The sequence below is a fragment of the Schistocerca cancellata genome, chromosome 2 (assembly GCF_023864275.1).
Source record: "Schistocerca cancellata isolate TAMUIC-IGC-003103 chromosome 2, iqSchCanc2.1, whole genome shotgun sequence".
NCBI classification, from domain to species: domain Eukaryota; kingdom Metazoa; phylum Arthropoda; class Insecta; order Orthoptera; family Acrididae; genus Schistocerca; species Schistocerca cancellata.
The window spans coordinates 649,962,615-649,988,290 of NC_064627.1; the positions used below are offsets into that span (position 1 = coordinate 649,962,615).

Below are 25,676 nucleotides of genomic sequence, written 5' to 3' on the forward strand. Positions count from 1 at the left end.
ACGAAACAAGCATGGAGCACATGTTACTGTTGTCAACTTGTGAATAACAGTAAAATGTAGATCAATATTTGTGGGCCAAAGGGCATAAACCTAATGAAGTGCACAGGAACATGCATGGCATGTATGGGGACAACTGAATGGAAAAAAATGGCTCTGAGCACTATGGGACTTAACATCTATGGTCATCAGTCCCCTAGAACTTAGAACTACTTAAACCTAACTAACCTAAGGACAGCACACAACACCCAGCCATCACGAGGCAGAGAAAATCCCTGACCCTGCCGGGAATCGAACCCGGGAACCCGGGCGTGGGAAGCGAGAACGCTACCGCACGACCACGAGATGCGGGCAACTGAATGGACCATAGCAATATCTCCAGGTGGTGTACATTCTTCCAAGAGGGCTGTGTAAATCTTAGTGATTCCCCACACTCCAGGTAACTGGTAACTGCTGCAACCACACTGAATGTCAGAGCCATTGTGGCAGCAATTTCAAATGACTGGCATGTGCAATTGCAAATCTTATTGCAGCAGTTCAAAGTATCCTATGGTGGGAGGTATGATACTGTTCACGACACACTGAAATTTCATAAAAATGGTGCTCAATGGGTGCATTAGAACCTGGCAGATAGCCACAAGCAAATGATGACAAGCTTGGATCACTTAACATGTTACCCTGCAGAAGGGCATGACATTCTGAAAGAAATCATCACTGGTGATGAGTCGTGGGCCTACCACTACTTGTCTGACACCAGGCAGGCCTCTATCGAGTGGGAACATGCTGGTTGGGTACAAAAAAATTCAAAGTGACTCAATCTGCTGTGAAGTGCTTGTGACAGTGCTATAGGATATGCATGGCGTGTCATTAGTGGACCACTATGAATGCTTCAGGCTTCATTAAAGCTTTTGTTAAGCTGTGTCGTGCCCTTCACGATAAACACCCCAACATAAACGCTGATGGTGTCAAACTTCTTCATGACAATGCTCACCCCCATGTTGCTGTTCCTATTTGTGAGAAAACTGGCAATTGGTTGGGAGGTGCTCCAGTATCTTGAACTTGCACTGTTGAATTTTCATCTGTTTGATCCCATGAGGAAATTCCAGGCTGACGACAGATGCAGAAGTGAAATTGGCAGTCCACAGGTGCCTATACTCCAACCAAATGGACTTCTACCAACAGGGCATATTAAAACTGATAAAACGATGGCAATAATGTGTTGAGAATGTTGGTGACTGTGTAAAAAAGTAGGCAAAAGGTGTATGTTCATTTGTGATTTTTTTGTTTTATTACCTATTCAACTTTTTGGTAATAAAATTACTGGGGTCGACAGAAGCGTCCAATCCCACGCATCAGCTTTGACCCGTGACGTAAGGGTGTTGTGGTGTGTGACGTCATGACGGTGCGGAGTTTGGTTTCTGAGTGTGGTGTGTTTGTAGATGTCATTGTGTTGTGGTTTGTTGTGCCCTCTGGTGGTATGTTCAGGGTTTTCGTTTGTGTGGTGTAATGGTCACAGTTTGCTCTTGCTCATTATCCAGAACGGTTTGAGTGTAGGCTATGTTTGTAGTGGAATTTGTTTCAGCGAGTTAACGATTTTGTGTGAAGTTTAATTTAGTGTTGTTCGCTGTACGTCATGTAGTAATTTTAGTAAAATTAATTGGTGGTTGTTTTTGTTCAGGAATGGATCAGACGGATAAAATTAACAGTGTGCGTCTGAGGGATATAATGGGGAACACTCCTTTGGAACTGATAAAGTTTTTGCAGCTTCTCGGTTTAATTACCGAGGTTGTGAAGTTCTCTATTTGTGGTGAGGAAATGGAGTTGGCTAAAGTTCCGGCATCTCAAACCAGGGACGGTTACGTGTGGCGCTGTCGAAAAGATGACATTTGGCATTCCATACGGCATGGTTACTGGGTTACTGGTTCGAGAAGTCTAGGTTGGGCATGCGAGAGATTGTACTGGTGACTTATTATTTTTGTTATACATCCCTACACAGTTTTTGCGCGCATGAGACTGGTGTGAGTGAGAGGAGTGTGCTTGATTGGTTTTCTTTTTGCCGTGAAGTGTGTTCCGAGTTCCTTAAGTACAGGGGTAAGCAGGGGAGGGGGTTCAAGGGGGGGGGGGGCATGGGGTTGTTGTGGAGGTGGATGAGTCGCAGTTTGGGAAAAGGAAGTACGGGAGGGGTAAGTCTGTGGTTGGTGTCCGGGTGTGAGGGGGGGGGGGGCTGTTGTTCCGGGGAGTGGGTGTTCTGAATGTGTTTTTAGGGTTGTGGAAGGGAGGTCTATGGCGGAATTAGTGGGGTTAATTGAGGAGTACATAGAACCGGGGTCCACAGTAGTTTCAGATGCATTTTCTTCATATAGGGGGTTGGGTGAGGGGGGACTCCATCATTTAGTCGTTAACCATAGCTTAGAGTTCAAAAATTATGAGACGGGGGCTTTCACAAATGCAGTAGAGGGGGTGTGGGGGGCTGTTAAGTCAGTTCTTGGGAGGGGGAAGAGGCGCTTTTCCAACCTTCAGTCTCATTTAGATGAGTACTGTTGGCAGAAGAGTGTCCCTGAGGGCTATTGAGTTTTTCGGTTTTTTTTAAGGGCTGTTAGAAAAATTTATAGACCAAAAGTGGTTAGTTAGGGTGGCTTGGGTAGGTGGGTGGGTGGGTGCGGCTCAGGGTGGGGTGGTTGGTTTATTTCATGTTTGTGAAAGGGGGGGGGGGGAGTGTGTTGATTTGTGTTTTAGTTGTGGAGGATCTATTTTGTTGAAGTTTTTGTTGAGTTGTAGTGTGTGACAGATTTTTTTATGTTGCATTTGGTTTTTGTTTATGGGTTTTTATTTTGGGGTGAAGGGGGGGGGTTGGGTTGGTTGGGGGGTGGTGGTTGAGGTGTGGGTGGGTCGGGTCTTTCTTTTAGTTGAGTATTTTTTCATTGGTTTGTGTGTGTGTGTGTGTGTGTGTGTGTGTGTGTGTGTGTGTGTGTGATTGTGGTGGCCAACCTAGTTTGTGGCGCCGGAACTTTTTTGTGGTAAGTTTTTATTTTTTTGTTTTTAGTGTATGTGTTGTGTGTTGGGGTCTAGGGAAGTGTTATATTGAAATGTGTGGCTGTGAATGTTGGTATTGGTATCGGGAGACGTTTTTGAGCTTTTGAGCTACATAGATCAAGGGAAGTGTTTGATCCTAATTTATGGGATTGGGAGCTGCTGTTGAGCTACGAGGGCGGTTCAGAAAGTAACCTCCGATCGGTCACAGTGCGGGTTGTGGGGGGAGTAGCGACGCCATCTGTTCGTTCACGCACTCAACAGGTCAGTCGGCATCAAGCCGTGGTCGAGTGAACGTTGTACCTGCACTAGTTTAGTTTTTGTGGCAGTTTGAAATGTGTGCTGCAATAGAAAACCCCGCCAAATGTGAAGTGCGTGCTGTCATAAGGTTTTTTACAGCCAAAGGATATTCTGCAGCAGCTATTCATCGTGAGCTTTGTGCCATATATGGACCAAGAGTTATGAGTGAAGGAGTTGTCCGTGAATGGGTACGTTTATTTAAAAGTGGACGAGAAAACGTTCATGATGAAGAGAGGAGTGGTAGACCATCATTGGTGACTGACGAACTCGTTCAGACAGTTGATGCAAAAGTTCGTGAAAATCGACGTTTCTCAATGTCGGAGTTGTCTACTGGTTTTCCACAGATTTCTAAGACTCTCTTGTACGGGATAGTGACAGCAAGATTGGGTTACCGTAAGTTCTGTGCACGATGGGTGCCCAAAATTCTTACCGACCACCACAAAACTCAAAGAATGGCCTCTGCATTAGACTTTCTGTCACGTTATGAGGACAAAGGAGAACCATTGTTAAACAGAATCGTGACCGGTGACGAAACCTGGATTAAGTACGTGAACCCTGAGACAAAAGAACAATCAAAGATGTGGGCACATTCAAATTCGCCTACCAAACCAAGAAAAGCCTCGCAAGATTTTTCTGCCAGAAAACTGATGGCAACGGTGTTTTGGGATGCCAAAGGGGTGTTGTTGGTTGAATTCATGGAACGTGGTACGACCATTAATCAAGACGTGTACTGTGAAACAATAAAAAAGTTACGACGGGCTATACAGAACAAACGCCGTGGTATGCTGACTTCCAGTATCGTTTTTTTGCACGATAACGCCCGTCCTCACTCTGCTCGCAGAACAACGGCCCTTCTTGAGTCCTTCAAGTGGGACGTTATCAACCATCCACCTTACAGCCCAGACCTGGCGCCAAGTGATTATAACCTCTTCATGCATTTGAAGAAATGGCTCGGCTCACAGCGGTTTGATGACGACGAAGAGCTCAAAGATGCGGTCACAGGCTGGCTCCAGGCACAAGCGGGTGATTTTTATGCAGAAGGAATTTCAAAGCTTGTGAAGAGATATGATAAGTGCCTCAATCGCTATGGAGACTATGTAGAAAAATAGTGCAAAGATGTAGTTGTAAGATGTATATATTAAAATATTTTTATTTAACTTGGTGTATTTTTTTAAATCAACCGGAGGTTACTTTCTGAACGGCCCTCGTATATAGGACAAGGGAAGTGTCTGATCCCAATTTATGGGATCTGGAGCTGCTGTTGAGCTGTACAGGTCAAGGGAAGTGTTCGATCCCAATGTGTGGCTGTGTGTGATGGTTTTGGTATCAGGAGATGTGTTTGATCTATATAGGCCAAGGCAAGTGTTTGATCCTAATTTATGGGATTGGGAGCTGCTGTTGAGTTATATAGGTTAAGGGAAGTGTCCGATTCCAGATAATATTGTGTTTAGTGGTATTTGCGGAGTTTTGTGATGTCTGTTTTTTTCGTCGTTTTGTGTGGTTTCGTATGGGGGTGGGTGTCTAAATTTGTTTATATTTAGTTTGTCCCCACCCAAAAACCCCACCATTTTCCGCACTTGTCCTGTTTGTGTCATAGGGCTTTTTGTTGGAAGTGCGTGTGTTTGTTTTTCGATGTATTTTTGTGTACATAACGACTTTATATGCACCATATTGGAATCGTGGTTTACGGTCGTTTCCGCCATATTTGTGACGTCATGGGTCAAAGTAGACAGGCGGGATCGGAAGCTTCCGTGTTTCCAATTACTGTGTGTTGCTTTTCAATCTTCCCTCATATTTTGTCTTTTTTCCAAGGATTCCCATTTAAATCCTTAAGCATTTCTGTTTCACTTTCATGTGGGCTATTCCAATCCTATTATGATCCTAGCAGTGTAGGCTTTCTTCTGATTCATCAAATCACAACTGTCACTCTTATTTGACAATGAATCAAAACACTGGAACCATATTCACATATTGTACATAATTTGCTTTACAAGTGCACTCACATGTTGCCAGAATCCTTCCAGCAAATTTAAGTTTTTCATTCGCCATTTCTCATGCTGATCTCAAGTGATTATTTCACCACATATCCCTTCTTTGTATTACTCCTAAATATCCAAACAATGTGACATTCTCCAGACAGTCACTAATAATCTTGTAATCATATTCTATCGAGTTCTTTCTCTTTGTTATATATACCCTCAGTGGCTTTCACCACTGACAAACTGGTCGTGAAACCATATTATGAGCCACTCTGAATGTTACTTGTTCACAGATTAATGAATAAATAGATTTGGAGCTGCACCCAATACTCTATTACTTTCGAAGGATGGGTAGAAGAGAGGGCTGGGTGGCAATTATTAGGACATGACTTGTCACCTTTTCTGAGTAGAGGTGTAAGAATTGACATTTTTAAGGATGAAGGGAAATGGCCACTACTAAATATCAAGTTAATTAGGAAAGTAGTAGGTGTGCTATATTTTTTATCATTGTGTTGGAGAGACCATAAATGTCTTGACTCTGAGTGAGTTACTTTGCTATTGCTTACTTTAACCTCTCTCTACTGAAAGGCAGGAACAATGTGTTCAAATCATTTAAGGAAGTTGTTATCATACCCAGCATTTAGGATGCGGTCTAATATACGGTTTTTTCATCTGCAGCAGTATTGTTTGAATCACAGACGGTAATGAAGAAAGTACTGAAACATCTAGAGAGATAACAGAATCAGAGGAGTATTTTTGCCAATCTTAATTCTAATTAGTTGGGTCTTGAAAACATCTAAAGTGGCTTTACATTTGTTTTGAGAGATACTGATGTAATCATTATCCACCTTCCATGTGGCTAATGTGATTTGTGACCTGTATTTGCTAATTAACCGTATGTATTTGACTTTCTTTGCTTCACAATTTTTCAATTTGTTATAAGAAATCATCACTAAGAGTTTTAATTCTTTGCAGGTGACATGTGAAAAATTTATGTACAAGTGGGAGCTCACGTTTCCTGGCTTTGCTTTATATTTTTATACTTCTTTAGGTCAACAAGTTATAAGGTTATCTGCAAGTAAATTGATAAATAATGTAAATGTATCATCAAGATGAGAATTTGGATTGATCTCTAACAGTGTCTACATAATAATCTATGTTCTTATCACCCAGAAGTCTAATACATTTCACTTTGATGCAATGTGGTAGAGGAACTTCTCTTTTGAATTTACCCTTGTGGTCTCTTAAAAACAGATAGTGAAACATTCAGGCTCAGACCAGTTTCACTAAACATTCATGACTAAAATACCAAGACAGGAAAGTTATTCTAGGTGAATTATCATTAATGCAATAAAGGCCATGTGATCTTTGCATAGGTATTAAGAAAACCATCTTATGTTAATATATAAATCACAAAAATTAATATACCATACCTAAATCATTTTTTACAAATATATTATGATTTTCTCACAGAAATGAGAAAATGCTTCAGTATCAAAATATGGTGTACAGTATAATGATACAATAATAATTTTTACTTTGAGCAGTAACACTGCAGTTGCTCCCAGTGTATTTTCTATACAGTGCTGATTAACACTAGGAATTATACTGCAAATGTGCGCCAGTACTAACGTTTATCAATGCCGCTTCATTATTTTCTTTTTACCTGCAGAAACTTGTAATTAATTCAAAGCCAGGTGGTACATACATTTGTAACTGATCTTCGCTTGCTGGTGTTCATTAGTACATAGCACACTGTACTTTCTCATACCTAAGTGAATATTAAGCTCATCAATTTCATTTTTTAAATAGTTGATTATCCTGTGTAAGAATAATAATAAGCCATCATCAAAACAGGGATACAGATGGAATTTTCCGCAGCAGGAAATTAGTCTGCTCATTTTGACTGTGTAGGCACTGTCATGTTGAGGTCGCGTACTTACAATTTATGCTAGGTTTTATGCAACGGCTAACTGATTATCCAGAGTAAAACTAGACTAAAACATTTTTGGAAAGGAATACGACGGAATGACTGATTATTTCTAAGCTGTATGAAATGTGCACCCACAGAAATGGACGTTACGAAAAGCCGGCCGAATAGTGTTTGACACAACAGTTACGTCGGATATAAGAGAATATTGTTATAATTTTCATAAGCCAATCAACATAAGAACGCCGGAGGCTATTTTTTCAACATATTAAAACTTACGCAATAAATAAAGGTGCAAAAATAACGGAAATAAACATTGTAGAAATGTTATCCCTGTATTTTCTTGGTTAACAGAGACAAGTGTGTTGTATTACTGTTTAGTCAAACAGATGAGTGACTTTTAGGTACAAGGTACCACTAATAAAGAAGGCCTACTTACAATAAATATGAGCGAACTTTCGTATTTTCCGTGCCTGTCTGTGGAAGACTGTCCGCTGAACGCCACAAATGTTCTACATAATCTTCCATTGGTTACAGAGTATTACATTCACAATTCACCGGAAAAAATTAAATAAACAAACATGTTGTTTACATGCACTCCACTGTCGTCGTTTACATTTGGCACCAGTGTTGCCAACATTAAAAAAAAAAACAGTCGCTAGATTCAATATCAAAAGTCGCTAAAACTGATTTTACTAGGGGTGTACTGAAAATTTCGTGCTGTGAATGGTGCAATAAGCCAGTGGAGGGATGTAATAAAATATTAATAAAAATTGTCTCATACGTAATTGCTATATTGTCTTAATTAAATGACGCATCGCTTGCAACAACATACATACAAAATACGCTAACATTTAATTAAACATGTTATCATAATTGACGCAATACATAAATTGTTGTTTCAATCACAGTAGTCAAATATACTAGAAATATACAACTATATTTGTAACAAAAGAAAGCAAGAACTCAAATTAGGTTACAAAATATATACATACCGGTATGTGAGCTATTCATCGTCGTCACTCAGAAGATCGAGTAACTCTTCTGTTTCATGCTCTGACAGAACTGTAGTTGATGTAGAGGGTTGAACGTCGCTCAAAAGATGATGTTGTAGTTCGACTGGTTTTGTCGCAAAAGAGTAACTTTCGTTCATTCCAATAAGCTTCAATACGTCTGACGGTATGTCAAAAGATGCACAATCTTTATTTTGTTTCTTCAGCTGGTCTCTCAACATGATCAAAGCATTAATTGTCTTTAACGATAATCTGTTACGTTGTTTAGTTTTCATAATGTTCATAGAACTGAATATTCTTTCCACTTCTGCATTTGAATGCGGTAGGCATAGAACAGTCATTGCTAGCTGTGAAATCAAAGAAAAAGGATTCTCCCCTGGGACATTTTTATACTGCAAAACCTCACTCCAAAATCGAACAGTGTTAGTAGTGTTCTTCCACCTAATGAAGTTGATATTATGCCATTCTTGCAGCATACCGTCTATGAAATCGCCACTAAAACCCAATTCTTTGGCTACATCCGCTACAGCATTGTTTTTGTTCAATTTTAGTGTTTCTTCAACATTCTGCATTGACATTTTTTTCAGGGTTGTAACGTTACTTGGCAGTCTTTGTTGAATTTCTTTTATGAGTTTCAGACTAAACTGAATGCATATCTTCTTCAAATAAACTTTATTTTCTTCAGACAAACCTGACTTGCACAATTTCTGTTCAAACATAAAGCCGTGGTTCGGATTTGCGTACATACATTCCCTTGGAACTGGTGTTGTCAACAAATCAACAGTTGGAAAAACTATGTTTTGTCTGAGTGGCTGCATGAGAAATACGAGTGTATCTAGTAATTTAGTGGGATCATTGTCTTCTCCTTCAAAAGCTTTTATTGCTATTTGTACGTCTTTTAAAGCAAGTTTAAGGAAAAGCATGTAAAGATGATTTGAGTCGTCACAATACATCTTGTACAAAAGATCGGTTGTGTAACAATTGTCTTGAACCATGGCAAGTGAAAAAGTAGCTTTAGTTCTTCCCACTGCTCCAGAATTCTTCGTATTGCTGGTTCAATTGAAAGCCAACGTGTTGCACAGACCTTCAAAATTTTTAGTGGCTGTTTTCCACACTTTATTGTCTCATAAACCTTTTTATATTCCTCTTGTCTTTTGGGTGAAATGGAGAACCAATTGTAGGTTTCCCATACAAGAAACTCTATGTTTCTAGGTATGGTATTCACTGAGGCGTGCGAAACTACTAGCTGAAGAGAGTGACAAATGCAACGGATCACTACCAAATGCTTCAAACCATATTCTCTCTTGTGTTGTTCGAAAAGCCCGTTGTTTATTCCAACAATTGGAGAAGCATCATCTGTGCTAATTCCTACCATATTAGCGATTGGAAGTTTGAGATCTTTCAAAGAATTCACAAGAACAGCAGCCAAATTTCGTGCATCTGCAGTTTCTACTACAGCGAGTTTGAGGAATGCTGATCTAATGGTTTGGTTGTTTACACTATAGTACTGTATAATGATACCTAGCATTTTAGACATTGATACATCTGTGGATTCATCTATTAGTATACTGTATTTTTGGTTACCTATAGCTTCAACCAATGATTGTGTAAAATATGGAGCCAAAACTTCAGTTATAATGTTAGTGCACTTTGTACGATGTAATTGCTTGTTTTTAGCGCCCTCTTCACCGGAAAACACCTTCTTGCACAGTATTCCTAAATGATCTACAGCTAAAATACAACAATGTTCAGCAATAAATAAAGAAAGGGCGCCTTCCACTCTGCTTGTTATTCTAACTGTAGTTTTCGGAAAAATTTTCACAGGTAAGGTGGTTTGTGTTTTTTTTTTTAAAATCAGTTTTTTGTTTATGCTTAATACTTTGCGAATGCTTTCTAAAATCACACAATTTAGCATAAAACTCTCTTGCACATATTTGACATCTTGCCTTGGAAAAGTCTCCAACGACTGGTTTCAGCCACCCATTGAATTCAGGTTCTGCTTCCCATGCATCCCGATATTTTTGAGTGTAGTGCTTCTTCTTCTGCAGTGAATTCATTATGTAAGCCACCACAACATAAGTTTCACCAATTTATAATCACTGAAAATACATTAAAACTCAGGCGAACCAGAGGTCATGAAACGATCTACTCACTCGGTAACTCGATATCAGTCCTATCGTTCATTGTTTAAAACGTAATAATGTCTGAGATACCACCACCGAATTGTTTTTGCGTTACCACTGTGCATGTGGTAATAATTTGACTTTGAGTTAACATTTCGAAAAATTAGAGGTTGCTGGACAGAAATGTATTTTATTATACTTAATATTAAGTATGTTTTTTGTCAATTCCAAAAATAAAGGGAGTTCAAAAGTTGAAGAATTAGAGATCGATACGCTATCAACGATAACAGGCTAGTGGGTAATGAATAATGAATTGTTCTATAGTTAAGGTTGTCTTACTCTGTAGGCAATTCCCACATTAAGTTTTACTAAATGCTGAACATTGCTACATCATCTGCTAAGAACTTAATTTAAGTTAGTAAATCTAGAACAAAGTCAGTGGAGTACCCATTCTATAGTTAAAATCTTAGTTTTGTTAATGAAAATACTGGCCCAAAATAGTTTTGTTTTGTACTTCAAAAGTTGTCAGTACTCCAAAAGTCGCCAGATAAGTCGCTAAATATTTTTTTCGCTAAAAAGTTTTTTTGTTCTTTTTGTTTTTTGGTTGCTAAGACGAAGGCAAAAGTCGCTATTTCCAGCTAAATTGGCAACACTGTCTGGCACACAAATACTTGTTTGTCCAAAGATTTCACATGTAGTCTACCACCTCTGACCTAGCAACGTACGAAGAATTTGTGTTTACATTGCTCGGTATTTTTTTGCTTTGCGAAATAAGTTTCTAACTTCTAAAGCCAGCTGCCTTACACAATGGTGCTTTTTGTGATGTTTCACACCCATCAGCAAACATTGATATAATAGACAGTGGATAGTACGGTGAAGGCCGCCATTCAAAATTATGGCGAACAACGACGAATTCGCAACACAGGAGCCATGATACGCAGATTTAAGTGAGGCTGTGCCTCTGATTAACCAGAATGAAGACAACAAATCACAAGATCTTGAACAAGGATGACTACCCCATAGATAGTAAAATGAAATGCAAACGTTTATCTGTTGAAACAGCTGAAAATAAAGATAAGCAGCAGGCAGAAACAAAGAAACTACCGAATTAAACGGACGAAGAGACTCCACAGGTATTGCATTACAATGACTTGGAACACTCAGTGGAACCAGATATCAGTTATACAGGGTGATTCAAAAAGAATACCACAACTTTAAAAATGTGTATTTAATGAAAGAAACATAATATAACCTTCTGTTATACATCATTACAAAGAGTATTTAAAAAGGTTTTTTTCACTCAAAAACAAGTTCAGAGATGTTCAATATGGCCCCCTCCAGACACTCAGCAATATCAACCCGATACTCCAACTCGTTCCACACTCTCTGTAGCATATCAGGCGTAACAGTTTGGATAGCTGCTGTTATTTCTCGTTTCAAATCATCAATGGTGGCTGGGAGAGGTGGCCGAAACACCATATCCTTAACATACCCCCATAAGAAAAAATCGCAGGGGGTAAGATCAAGGCTTCTTGGAGGCCAGTGATGAAGTGCTCTGTCACGGGCTTCCTGGCGGCCGATCCATCGCCTCGGGTAGTTGACGTTCAGGTTTCATAACTAACCTTTTTCGTAGGACTCTCCATACAGTTGATTGTGGAATTTGCAGCTCTCTGCTAGCTCTGCGAGTCGATTTTCCTGGGCTGCGAACAAATGTCTGCTGGATGCGTGCTACATTTTCATCACTCGTTCTCGGCTGTCCAGAACTTTTCCCTTTGCACAAACACCCATTCTCTGTAAACTGTTTATACCAACGTTTAATACACCACCTATCAGGAGGTTTAACACCATACTTCGTTCGAAATGCACGCTGAACAACTGTCGTCGATTCACTTCTGCCCTACTCAATAACACAAAAAGCTTTCTGCTGAGCGGTCGCCATCTTAGCATCAACTGACGCTGACGCCTAGTCAACAGCGCCTCAAGCGAACAAATGTACAACTAAATGAAACTTTATAGCTCCCTTAATTCGCCGACAGGTAGTGCTTAGCTCTGCCTTTTGTCGTTGCAGAGTTTTAAATTCCTAAAGTTGTGGTATTCTTTTTGAATCACCCTGTATTGTTTTGCCTAATGAAAAGTCTTGCAAAACCGATGGAAAAACAACCTCTGTACATCCTGTGTTCAATATTGCTTATTCAGTTAGAACGACAGACGTAGAATCTGTCACTACGTTTGTATGCGACACATATTCAGAAAGACGAAAACCGAATTTCGCTAACCGTTTTTCGCTGTCGTGTTTACATGTTGAGGTCTGAAGCGGATTTGCTAGCTCGGTTCAATATCGCGCCTGGAAAACAGGTGTTACAGTTTATGATTTAGTCAGCATAATTGCTATTTATCTTCAATTAGATGATGCGTAAATAGCCTTAGTTTACCATTTCTACTCAACCTTCACTGTACAGAAAGCCACTCCGTGCATATTAACCGAAATTTTTTAGAAACAAGACGAAACCTGACAGCCCAAACGCGTTTCAGAACCGGTTGTAATTACATGGGAGCGAAAATCGATTGGGGAACTGGAAACCCGGCAATCAGAAGCGGAGGTCCAGAATAGAAGGAAAGGCCGGAAATGTTGGCAACATGCACCCGATGGCATTGGGAAAAATTGTTTTTCAATCAAAACCAGATTTCCCAAGGAACATGACAAATATCAGATCTGTAGTGCGAAACAGAATGAGAATAGATCTAAATTTTACACATGCTGCCAACAGCTTAGCAGAATCGTCTCCCTGTTTCATATTAAACAGTTATTAGCCCACATTCCAGTCCACAGATTAACCCAACGCACTGTAATCCGTAATGTTGATCTGAACATTAAGGATGAAGAATTATCCAACGCCATAGAATCACCAACAAAAGTTCTGAGTATCAGAAGAATGACTAAGCTTGTTTTAAATCGCAATTCTTTGACATCTGTCTCATATTGTCATCTGTCTCATACAAAACCTGTGTTTTGACTATTGATTCCCAAAACTTGCAGGCATATGTAAGTGCGTATGGTATGAGGTGTCAAGTCCGACCATATGTACCAACAGTCAGACACAGTTTCAAAAACCATATTAGTAGTCAATGTTTTTCTCAGAAATGTCGAAAAAATTTTGGTAATAATCAGTCAGGAACTGAGTGCTCAAATCCAAATCCCACACGTATTCACTGCAAAGGGAATCATAAGAACTGTCCAGAATATGAGAAGCAGAGAAAGTAAAGAAAACTTCTGCCGAGCTCGACATTCCATACACTGAAGCTAAGAATTTAGTAATTTGCAGGCCTTACACAGAAATTGCGATGGCTCAGTCGCCGAGAGAAATGGGCAAGCTTACCACAATTTTCCTAACACACAACACAGGTACGCAACATACAGGCAGCCTTGGAAACAAACAAACTGTCCAGTAATTTCTGCTGTACCACGATTCCCAATCGTTCATCGTCAAAGTAGACTGTCATTGGGACAGACAGCAGCAAATCCATATTGCCCACAGTATTATAAATTTCCTAATCAGAAGGAAATAAACAGAATCAGTATTTCTTCTTCAGATGGGCCAAGCAAAACACAAATTATTGAAGAACTTGTAAACCTTGTTGCTAGACTTATAAGACAACCCTAATCACCAAGCATGGAATCGATAGACTCATTAGGTATACAACAGGCAATTGCTAAAATTTTATCTTAGAAGAAATACATTTAATGAAAATTTTACAGTGGAGCACCTACTCAGCAATCTCAAGCAAGGATACTTTAGAGTATGAACTTTTTTGTCAAAAACATCAATATCATAGCGATAAGTGAAATGTTGTTCAAACCAGACTCAAATATTAAATTTAAAGGGTATCATGTTCTCCGCTAAGATAGAAACGATGGAAAATGAGGCATAGCTCTGTTGATAAGATCTTCCGTGTCTTTTGCTGAATGGTATACAGATTTTACCAATACATGTAATTTGCAAGCAGTAATAGCAAAAGTACATACATCATCACAATTTTTAACTATAATCTAAATGTATTGGGTGCTAAGATCGACAATAACAATAGTAGAATGGTACTCATTAATTAACCATTTAAATCCACCATTTTTAATATGCAGAGACTTCAATGCTCATAACTCTTCATGGGGCTGTGAAATCAATGACATCTACATCTACATCTACATTTATACTCCGCAAGCCACCCAACGGTGTGTGGCGGAGAGCGCTTTACGTGCCACTGTCATTACCTCCCTTTTCTGTTCCAGTCGCGTATGGTTCACGGGAAGAACGACTGTCTGAAAGCCTCCGTGCGCGCTCGAATCTCTCTAATTTTACATTCGTGATCTCCTCGGGAGGTATAAGTAGGGGGAAGCAATATATTCGATACCTCATCCAGAAACGCACCCTCTCGAAACTTGGCGAGCAAGCTACACCGCGATACAGAGCGCCTCTCTTGCAGAGTCTGCCACTTGAGTTTGCTAAACATTTCCGTAACGCTATCACGGTTACCAAATAACCCTGTGACGAAACGCGCCGCTCCTCTTTGGATCTTCTGTATCTCCTCCGTCAACCCTATCTGATATGGATCCCTTACTGATGAGCAATACTCAAGTACAGGTCGAACGAGTGTTTTGTAAGCCACCTCCTTTGTTGATGGACTACATTTTCTAAGGACTCTCCCAATGAATCTCAACCTGGTACCCGCTTTACCAACAATTAATTTTATATGATCATTCCACTTCAAATTGTTCTGTACGCATACTCCCAGATATTTTACAGAAGTAACTGCTACCAGTGTTGGTCTGCTATCATATAATCATACAATAAAGGATCCTTCTTTCTATGTATCCGCAATACATTACATTTGTCTATGTTAAGGGTCAGTTGCCGCTCCCTGCACCAAGTGCCTATCCGCTGCAGATCTTCCTGCATTACGCTGCAGTTTTCTAATGGTGAAACTTCTCTGTATACTAGAGCATCATCCGCGAAAAGCCGCATGGAACTTCCGACACTATCTACTAGGTCATTTATATATACAGGGCTATTACAAATGATTGAAGCGATTTCATAAATTCACTGTAGCTCCATTCATTGACATATGGTCACGACACACTACAGATACGTAGAAAAACTAATAAAGTTTTGTTCGGCTGAAGCCGCACTTCAGGTTTCTGCCGCCAGAGCGCTCGAGAGCGCAGTGAGACAAAATGGCGACAGGAGCCGAGAAAGCGTATGTCGTGCTTGAAATGCACTCACATCAGTCAGTCATAACAGTGCAACGATACTTCAGGACGAAGTTCAACAAAGATCCACCAACTGCTAACTCCATTCGGCGATGATATGCGCAGTTTAAAGCTTCTGGATGCCTCTGTAAGGGGAAATCAACAGGCTCTTACTTTGTTTATCAGGCGACAGTGCGGAACTGTATCGAACGTCTTCCGGAAGTCAGGGAAAATAGCATCTACCTGGGAGCCTGTATCTAATATTTTCTGGGTCTCATGAACAAATAAAGCGAGTTGGGTCTCACACGATCACTGTTTCCGGAATCCATGTTGATTCCTACAGAGTAGATTCTGGGTTTCCAAAAACGACATGATACGCGAGCAAAAAACATGTTCTAAAATTCTACAACAGATCGACGTCAGAGATATAGGTCTATAGTTTTGCGCATCTGCTCAACGACCCTTCTTGAAGACTGGGACTGCCTGTGCTCTTTTCCAATCATTTGGAACCTTCCGTTCCTCTAGAGACTTGCGGTACACGGCTGTTAGAAGGGGGGCAAGTTCTTTCGCGTTCTCTGTGTAGAATCGAATTGGTATCCCGTCAGGTCCAGTGGACTTTCCTCTGTTGAGTGATTCCAGTTGCTTTTCTATTCCTTGGACACTTATTTCGATGTCAGCCATTTTTCCGTTTGTGCGAGGATTTAGAGAAGGAACTGCAGTGCGGTCTTCCTCTGTGAAACAGCTTTGGAAAATGGTGTTTAGTATTTCAGCTTTACGCGTGCCATCCTCTGTTTCAATGCCATCATCATCCCGGAGTGTCTGGATATGCTGTTTCGAGCCACTTACTGATTTAACGTAAGACCAGAACTTCCTAGTATTTTCTGTCAAGTCGGTACATAAAATTTTACTTTCGAGTTCACTGAACGCTTCACGCATAGCCCTCCTTACGCTAACTTTGACATCGTTTAGCTTCTGTTTGTCTTTGAGGTTTTGGCTGCGTTTAAACTTGGAGTGAAGCTCTCTTTGCTTTCGCAGTAGTTTCCTAACTTTGTTGTTGAACCACGGTGGATTTTTCCCGTCCCTCACAGTTTTACTCGGCACGTACCTGTCTAAAACGCATTTTACGATTGCCTTGAACTTTTTCCATGAACACTCAACATTGTCAGTGTCGGAACAGAAATTTTCGTTTTGATCTGTTAGGTAGTCTGAAATCTGCCTTCTATTACTCTTACTGAACATATAAACCTTCCTCCCTTTTTTTATATTCCTATTAACTTCCATATTCAGGGATGCTGCAACGGCCTTATAATCACTGATTCCCTGTTCTGCACTTACAGAGTCGAAAAGTTCGGGTCTGTTTGTTATCAGTAGGTCCAAGATGTTATCTTCAGATAAGTCATTATTGAAGCAATGAATGAATTTAATTTGCTTATATTAAATGATGGGTCTCTGACACTGCTTCCTACACTCTGGTGAAATTCGGCTGTTGATTCATATATTTGTTCAGCATCGCTAGCAGACACATTCGAGTGGAAAGCTGACTCATATCCAATAAGTTCCAGTCACTTTCCAATTGAAATATCGATATATAATTCCACAATTAATGTTACCTATGAACCAGAATTGAAATGGAATGTAAGGAAAGAAAACTGGACTTGATAACAAAGACTTTTAGACATAAAATATAAGACATTTGATCTCTCAGAAGAATGCCCTACTATGTACAGTAAATTTATAAATATGGTCAATGCAGTAGCGCCAATGCTGAGTGTTCATGTGTAGATGCTCAATGTAAGTTAGCATATACACTGTAAAATTGCAACAGCATGTGGAAAAATTTTTGCAACTGTAAGAAAGAGGATGCCAAAGCTAAACGTTTCCTTAAACCCCAAAGTAAATCTATCTGCAAAAAAATACTGTAAAGGATTGCAAGAAATACCCCTGTTTCACAGATCTGGGCAATGATAAGAAGAATCAACAGTAAACCTCTAATGCCAAAATCTGTAAGACTTCACAGATATCATTGCACCTCCATCAGCAGAAAGAAACGAGCGTTCACAAAGAGGCACAGTTCTAGCGAATTATTAACAAAACGTTTTACAATCCAAGAATTAGAAACAGTAATTAAGTGTCCTACATCCACGGCACTGGGAAATTTTCAAATACATTACTCTATGATATACATGTGACGTCTCTGGCGCAGAGTGCCCTATCTTTGACTCTTATTTTTTAAACTGCTTTTGTTCTATGTCCTTTCTCGGCATACAACTTATGTTCTGCCATGTTTCTTCTTTCTGTTTCAGTGTTTAATAAATGCATATACAATACATAGTGTGTGTTATTACCAACCAACCATATGTGATAACCACAGTGGTGACCCCGACATCATCGTCATGCAATCGTGAGTTATTTTCTGCTTGTGCCAGCCCACATTGTTCTCGCCACAATGGATCTACCAGTGTCTTTCTGTGCTAGTGCCACACACCCTATTAACTTCATTTGCGACCACGAGTGGACAAGTGTACCTAATGCACATTTGGTTAAAAGTGAACAATTATTTATGCCTGGCCACGCCAGCAGGCAGCTAACCTTAACAGGTTCGACATGGCCAATGTCTAGTGCAGCAGCACTAGACATGGCTAATGTCTAGTGCAGCAGCACAACAATGGCCACTACATGGACAGTGTACACCTAATGACATCGTCAACAATCTTCCAGTTAAAGGCATTGTGGTTCACTCCTAATCTACACAGTTACTTTCGGGTTGGTGCGACGTGCATCCAAAGTTCCAGAACTGTGATTCGAACATTTCTATGCACGAGGTAGCAAATTCGTATATGCCTAGTGTGACGCCGGTCGCCTCTACTGTGCCGATTTCTGTGACCGTTGCACTGTGGTTGCACCACAACTGCCTTCCACCCATTTTCGTAATGGCACCAGCCGGTCTGTCCACGCCAGTTCTGGGTCAGCCCCCCTGTGGCTGTGACCACATTCCAGCCACTGTTGCAACAGCACTGGCCATCACACCTGCACTGTGCTCTTATTTGGGCATGCAGTTTTGACACACCATGCCGACTTTTGCACCGGCACCCTCCACACTGTGTGTTGCATGCGACCGCCCCCCATGCAAACCTCGGGCAACGCACCCTGCTCGCTTGGATCTCCGCCTGCCTCAATATGTGTTACCCGACAGGTTTCCCAAGTTACCTGCTTTGCAAAAAGGTAACCCTAGGACTTGGTTCGCATTAGTGGATCACCTACTGGACATCCACGGCATTTTGGACGACGATGGACGTTTGTCTGCCTGGTGAGTCACCTCCCAACTCATCTGGACCTCATCAGTGATCTGCTTCTCTCACTGCCCGCCTCACACCAGTATTCAACAGCGAAAGAACTGCTCATGAAGCGCCTTTCTCGCTCTCCGTTGGAGGGTATCCACCACATTATTCATGACAAGCATCTCAACAACTGCACTCCTTCACAGCTTTGGTGGCACCTACGTGCATTAATTGATGATCAAGCATTACCTGATGCTGCACTTTGGACATTGTGGATGGTCAAAATGCCTTTGGATCTACAACTCCACCTGCGTCTCAAGTCACCTAGACCTGAGGTACGTTTATACACGGCATATCGAGCTTACGCTATCATTAATCACCGACTCTGCCTGTCATGGACGACATTTTCATGACCCTCAGTTGGCACACCTCCACCTTCGGTTCCGCACCCTGCCAGCAGAGGCCAGTGCGCTCGCCTCAACACCTCAGCTGCCAATCAGGAGCTGCCAACTAGCGGCCTACAGGAGGTACTACTGCCTGTGGCCTCCCGACAGCCGCCGACCTCTTCTGAGCACCAGGCCGATTGGCTACCAGCCCCGAAGCGGACAACTGCGGCGCCCTCCCACTCCACACCGCCTAGCCTACCAGCCTACTGGCTATGCTGGTACCACGCTACTTAAAAGAGACACTTCCCGCAACTGCCACACTCCTTGCGCCTACCCAAACGATTCCAATGGGCACGTTAGGCACCATGTCCGGCCACATACCTCCACGGTGGCTACCGTAAGATGCTGCACCACTTGCTTCAGTGATGCGACACCTCTATACAACAGACATGTCATCGGGCACTCGCTTTCTCGTCGACACTTGCGCTGATGTTAGCGTTGTCCTGGCCAAGCATGCCGGCGACACACTTTCACCTGCTAACCTCACCTTGATCGCCACCAATCAATCTCCTATTGCGGTCCATGGCTCCATCAAAATGTTGCTTCGCCTGTCACTGGTCCACCTTAGACATTCCACATTGCCGAGGTGGATGAACCTGTGATTGAGTTGGATTTTCTACACCATTACGAACTTTCACCAGGCCTGCAGGCCGCCATGTTACGCCATGTGTCTGGCTCTACTGTTTTGTGCTCAAACGAGTTCAGCACGACTTTGCTCTTTGCTCTTTGGCTACGCTTTCCACATGTGCATCCCTGCTTGAGCACATTACTACACGGCTCTCTGACCTGACGGATGTGCGCTCACAAATCGACGAACTCTGCATCCAGAATGATGTGTTACACATCTGCATTGCCTGTACTTGTGCTGAATTGTCACACGCATGACATACGATATGTTGCCTATCTGCAGAACCACAACGAGGTGACCCAACACATGCCGCTACTGCGCCTTCTTCCCAGTCTGCTCCTGTGTCAAGCATTCCCCCACCCGCTGTTATTTTCTCACTGCTGCAGGAGAATCTACAAGATGCGTCTCCATGCTCCACTCCTGTACCGCATCTTCCATTGCCGAGTTCAGCTGATGCATCGCCTATGCTACCCCGGTTCAGCAAGGTCAGCAAGGTCTGTGGACCTCTTCCTGACCCCTCTTGCCAACCTCCCATTGTATCAGCCATCAGTAACGGCACTTGTCATAGGATTCACACCTGTACATTATAAGGCCAAGTGCCTTAATGCTTCTAAACTGCTGCGTGCCGGGGAAATCATTCAGAATCTGTTAGCTTCAGGCATGCTCCAGTCCTCTGTTAACAACTGGTCTTCACCTATTCACCTTGTTCCTGAAGAGGATGGCACCTTATGCATGTGCGGGGACTACAGGTCCCCAAACCATTATTGATAACTACCCAGTTCCTCATATCCAGGATTTCATGCAATTCTTACATAGTTCTAAGTTTTTCTCTGTTTTAGATTGTTCCAAGGTGTACCATCAAATCCCTATGCATCCAACAGATATTCCTAAGATGGCTATCATCACACCCTTCGGCCTATTTGAATACAGTTACATGCCTTATAGACTGAAAAATGCTGCACAGACGTGGCAGCAGTTCATTGATTCCATTTTGCTACCTCTGCCATTTGATTATGATTACTTAGATGATATATTTATCTTTTCCTCCTCTGCTGAGGAGCATCAAGTTCATCTCGATGCGGGCCATTCAGCCCTTGCTGCAACGGTGTGGTGATCAACCATGATAAATCTCAACTGTGATCCACATCAGTTGCCTTCCTAGGCCATAATGTCTGTGCCAATGGCCTCTGACAGACGCGTTCTCGTGTCGAAACCATACTTGATCTTCCTCTTCCTAAGGATTATGCTCAGCTCCATCGTTTTCTGGGTATGGCCAACTTTTACTGCCGACATATTCCTCAAGATGTCTCTTCGAAATGGCCCTCACTGACGCCCTCTCCAGTATAAAATGGAGGTTAGACTGGACAAAACCCATGCTAGACATCTTTGGTAACCTTAAAACTGCCCTTGCCAAAGCCATTACACTCGCCGACTCTGGCCCTGAGGCCCATGTTTCGATCACCACTGATGCCAGTGACTTAGCTGTGGACACTGTTTTACGACAGCACACCCGTGACTCAACCCAACCGCTCCGCTTCTTTTCCAAGAAACTGACTAAGAGCCAGTGTAAGTGTTCGGCTTTCGACCGTGAGCTTATTGCTATGTACAAGTTAATTAAACATTTCCGTAGTGACCTCAAGGGGCGAATTTTCACTATCTACAGATCGGAAGCCACTCGTGGACACTCTTCATAACCTGGTTAAAGACCTTCCGCCAAGGCGTTTTTGCCATATGGACTACATCTATCAGCACTCTTCCAACATGTGCTATACCCGCGGTGTGGAGAATGTTGTGGCAGACTATCTTTATTGCATCTGCGTGCTAGTTGCACTGCTGAATCTTGAAGAGCTCGCCCAACTTCAGGCCGAAGACGACGATATACAGCAAATAATATCAGACAAAGAGTCATCTCTCTCTGTCCACCTCCATATCCTACACGGGTCGACGATCCCTGTCCTTTGCAACATCTTTATGGGCACTCCCCGCTCCCTGCTTCCTACCGCCCTTCGTCAAGGTGTCTTTACTGCTTTGCACGGCTTGGACCACCCTGGAACGCGAACAACGACGCGGCTGGTTACTGAGCGCTTTGTCTGGCCAAGTGTGAAGCACAACTGCCGCACTTGGATCCACATGTGCATCCTGTGCCAGTGCAGTAATGTTTGCAGGCACACTCAACCTCCATTGGGCAAGTTTGACATTTCAAAGGGACGCCTTCGGCACGTCCACTTCGACGTCGGTGGCCCCCTCCCCCTCTTCCAAGAGTTACAGATATGTGTTATCGATCATCGATAAGCTGACCCGCTGGGTGAAGGCAGTCCCTGTTATTGACATTACAGCTGAGACCATTGCTCGGTCTTTCGCCTTGGTGTGGGTTGCACATTTCAGCTGTCCCTGTCTCTCACAACCGATCAGGGACGACAGTTCGAGTCCGTCCTCTATGCACAACTATGCAAACTCTGCGGTGTTGCCAAATCCCACACCAAGGCTTACCATCTACAGGTGAACGGCCTGGTCGAACGGTGACACCGCACTCTCAAGGCTGTGCTTATGTGCCACGGTGGCTTATGGTCTGAGGCCCTCCCTTGGGTCCTACTGGGTATTCTCTCGGCCCATATAGAAGACTTGTGTGCATTGCTCGCCGAGATTCTGTACTGCGAACCCCTCCTCCTTCCTGCAGAATTCATGGAGCATTCACCGTCAGCTGATACTGTAAATCTTCCTGCTCTGGTTGTTTGGGTTCGTGCACACGTCGCATGCCTCCGCACCCCCCTTCCACTCCCTCACTCCACCCCGGCTGTGAATTTGTGATATTTGCGATGACACCGTGCGAGCGGCCTTGCAGCCGCCTTATTCGGGCCCTCACCACGTGTTACGTTGGGGTACGATCACGTTTGTAATCCACATACCTAGACGACCATAGACTGTGTCTGTTAATCTCCTGAAACCAGTGTGGTCACTCACCGACCTACATCCCGCCACAGCTGCTCTGCCTCCCGCCACTGACGACCTGCCTTTGACCGATGTCTCACCGCCTGCACAACCTTTGGACGCACGGGACTCTTGCAGTGGAGTTTCTGACGCTCATACTTCTCGCGCCGGCCGCCGCCTACAACTACCGAAGATTATGAATTCGAGTGATGAAGCTTCCCTCCACCGTACTCCGCACTACCGGGGGGGGGGGGGGGGGGTCTCTGGCGCAGAGCGTCCTATCTTTGACTCATATTTCTTTGAACTGCTTTTGTTCTATGTCCCCTCTCGGCGCGCAACTTGTGTTCTGTCATGTTTGTTTTTTCTGTCTCAGTCTTTAATAAATGTCTATACGATACATAGTGTGTGTTATTACCGACCAACCATACGTGATAACCACATACAGCTTACCGACTGCCCGCATCTCGTGGTCGTGCGGTAGCGTTCTCGCTTCCCACGCCCGGGTTCCCGGGTTCGATTCCCGGCGGGGTCAGGGATTTTCTCTGCCTCGTGATGGCTGGGTGTTGTGTGCTGTCCTTAGGTTAGTTAGGTTTAAGTAGTTCTAAGTTCTAGGGGACTGATGACCATAGATGTTAAGTCCCATAGTGCTCAGAGCCATTTATTGCTTACCGACAGCAGCAAAAAAACATACTGTTACAGATTTTAATGCACTATGGGCAGAAACCGAAGTTCTTCAAGAAAGGACCACACAAATTATTTTACCAACACTAAAGGCCAGTAAAGATCCTTCAACGGCGGATTTATATCGTCCAATTGAACTGTCATCATGCTTAGCAAAGACTTTCGAACGCCATCTCAAGTTAAGTTTCGAGTGCTGGTTAGAACATAATGCAATTTTTCCATTGTCACAGTAAGGCTTTTGGAAAGAAAGCAGCGCTATTGACCACATAAATATCCTCAAGATTGGACCTTGAAAAAGCATCCGACGATAAAGATTATCTTAAGGCTTTATTCTTTGACATATCAGGAACATGTAACTCTGTTGACGTTTTCTTACTCTTTCGGAATTTAGACCACTTAGGTGTCCCACACATTTGTTTTCATTTTCCTCAAACTTATTAACATCTTAGAACTGTTTGCATTAGAAAGCAAGACAACAGTTTATATGGACCCTTCTCAACCTCAAGGTGCTGCTCTAAGTCCCCTTTTATATACCTTATTTATAGCAAATTTGGAAAACATATTTGGCCCCACTATTCATGTGCTACAATATGCACTTGATGTCTGCATCCATACAGCATTCATCAGCATGGAATTGTGTTGCTCGTGAATGAATAATGCCATTGATCTACTATCTAAATGGTGCTGAGGAATAGTCTCAATTTGTCACAATCAAAATCTTTTGTAGTTTTCTTACATGAAAACACCTAAAATACTCAGTGGGGAGCAATAAAGTTGTCACCAACTAATGCCCTTGCGATGGTGCTTAATGGTTACTGCTAAGTAGTTGCCCTTCCAAACAACAGAATTTACAAGCAAACCAGTTGTGTTCTTACTTGCGGTTACCTGTACTTTAGGTACTGGGACTATGCATAGCTCTCTTTAAAAAGAATAGCTCGGTGTAGTCATAGGGTCCAGCCGCGCATGTCTGCTTTCATGGACTGCAGCTAATATGCTGGAAATAATAACCTGTAGCTGTGATCCTGAAGTCAAATAGCCTGTGCATTTGCTAGAACTGCGAATTAATAAAATACACAGAAATATAAAATAAAAGATAAATTACCAATTTATTAAAAAAGGGTTCAATTATAACGTCTGTAATTAATGTAGATGACAGAGAATTATGTTGAATATCGTTCATTCAAGAAATCTCAAATAAATGGGAAGTGGACCTACGATATTCAATTAAAATACTGGGTGGCCCAAAAAGGATGGTCGGATTTGAACTGCGTAGTACCATTGAAAGGTGAGGAGGGGGGACCACTGCCGGCCGTCTGCAAGTCGGCCATTACACCCAGTTTGCCACGAGATGGCGCAGTGGACGGTCGAGCATCGTGTTTTTGCTGTGGAACAGTTTTTCAGAAATGATGAATCGTTTATTATTGTGCAACGATTGTTTCGACAACGTTTTGGTGTAGCGCGTGATGGACCCATTCCAGATCGCAGATCCATATCACGTTGGGTGACTGCATTCCGGACAACAGGGTCTGTCAAAAGTGGTAAATCTACAGGGCGTACACGTACGGCAGTTACTCCACAGAACATTGATGATGTTAGAGCGTCAGTGCTGCAAAGCCCGCGTCGTTCCACTAGGCGTCGTGCTCAAACTTTAGGCCTCAGCCGTAGTTCGTTGCAGCGTATTTTAAGCCGTGAGTTACAGTTTCACCCATACAAAATTATGATCACGCAAAAGCTGTATGATCGTGATTTTGAGCAGCGAAGACGATTTTGTGAATCAATGCTTGACATTTTGTACTCTAATAATGATGTTGTGCTTCTTATGTCAGATGAAGCCCATTTCCATTTAGACGGCTATGTCAATAAACAAAACTGCCGGTATTGGGCAGCAGATAATCCCAGAGAATTGCACCAAAAGCCTCTTCATAGTGCTAAGGTAACAGTCTGGTGTGGAATTTCAAGATTGGGGATTGTTGGTCCTTATTTTTTTGAGGAGAACAACGCTACAGTCACAGTGAACTCGAAACGTTACGTTAACATGCTACGTAGCTTTTTGGTGCCGAAACTGCGAGAGTTACATGTAAATCGAGATCGAATTTGGTTT

General features: G+C 42.3%; 1 protein-coding gene across 1 annotated transcript in view; it reads right to left on the reverse strand.

The window, feature by feature from the left end:
- Window positions 1-7,853, reverse strand: part of LOC126162328 (uncharacterized) — a 35,113-nt gene extending 27,260 nt beyond the window's left edge. The window contains exon 1 of the mRNA XM_049918758.1: window positions 7,676-7,853. Within this exon, the coding sequence (XP_049774715.1) occupies window positions 7,676-7,764 (89 nt within the window). The 5' untranslated portion in view covers window positions 7,765-7,853. The remainder of the gene's footprint in view (window positions 1-7,675) is intronic.
- Between the last annotated feature and the right edge of the window lie 17,823 nt (window positions 7,854-25,676).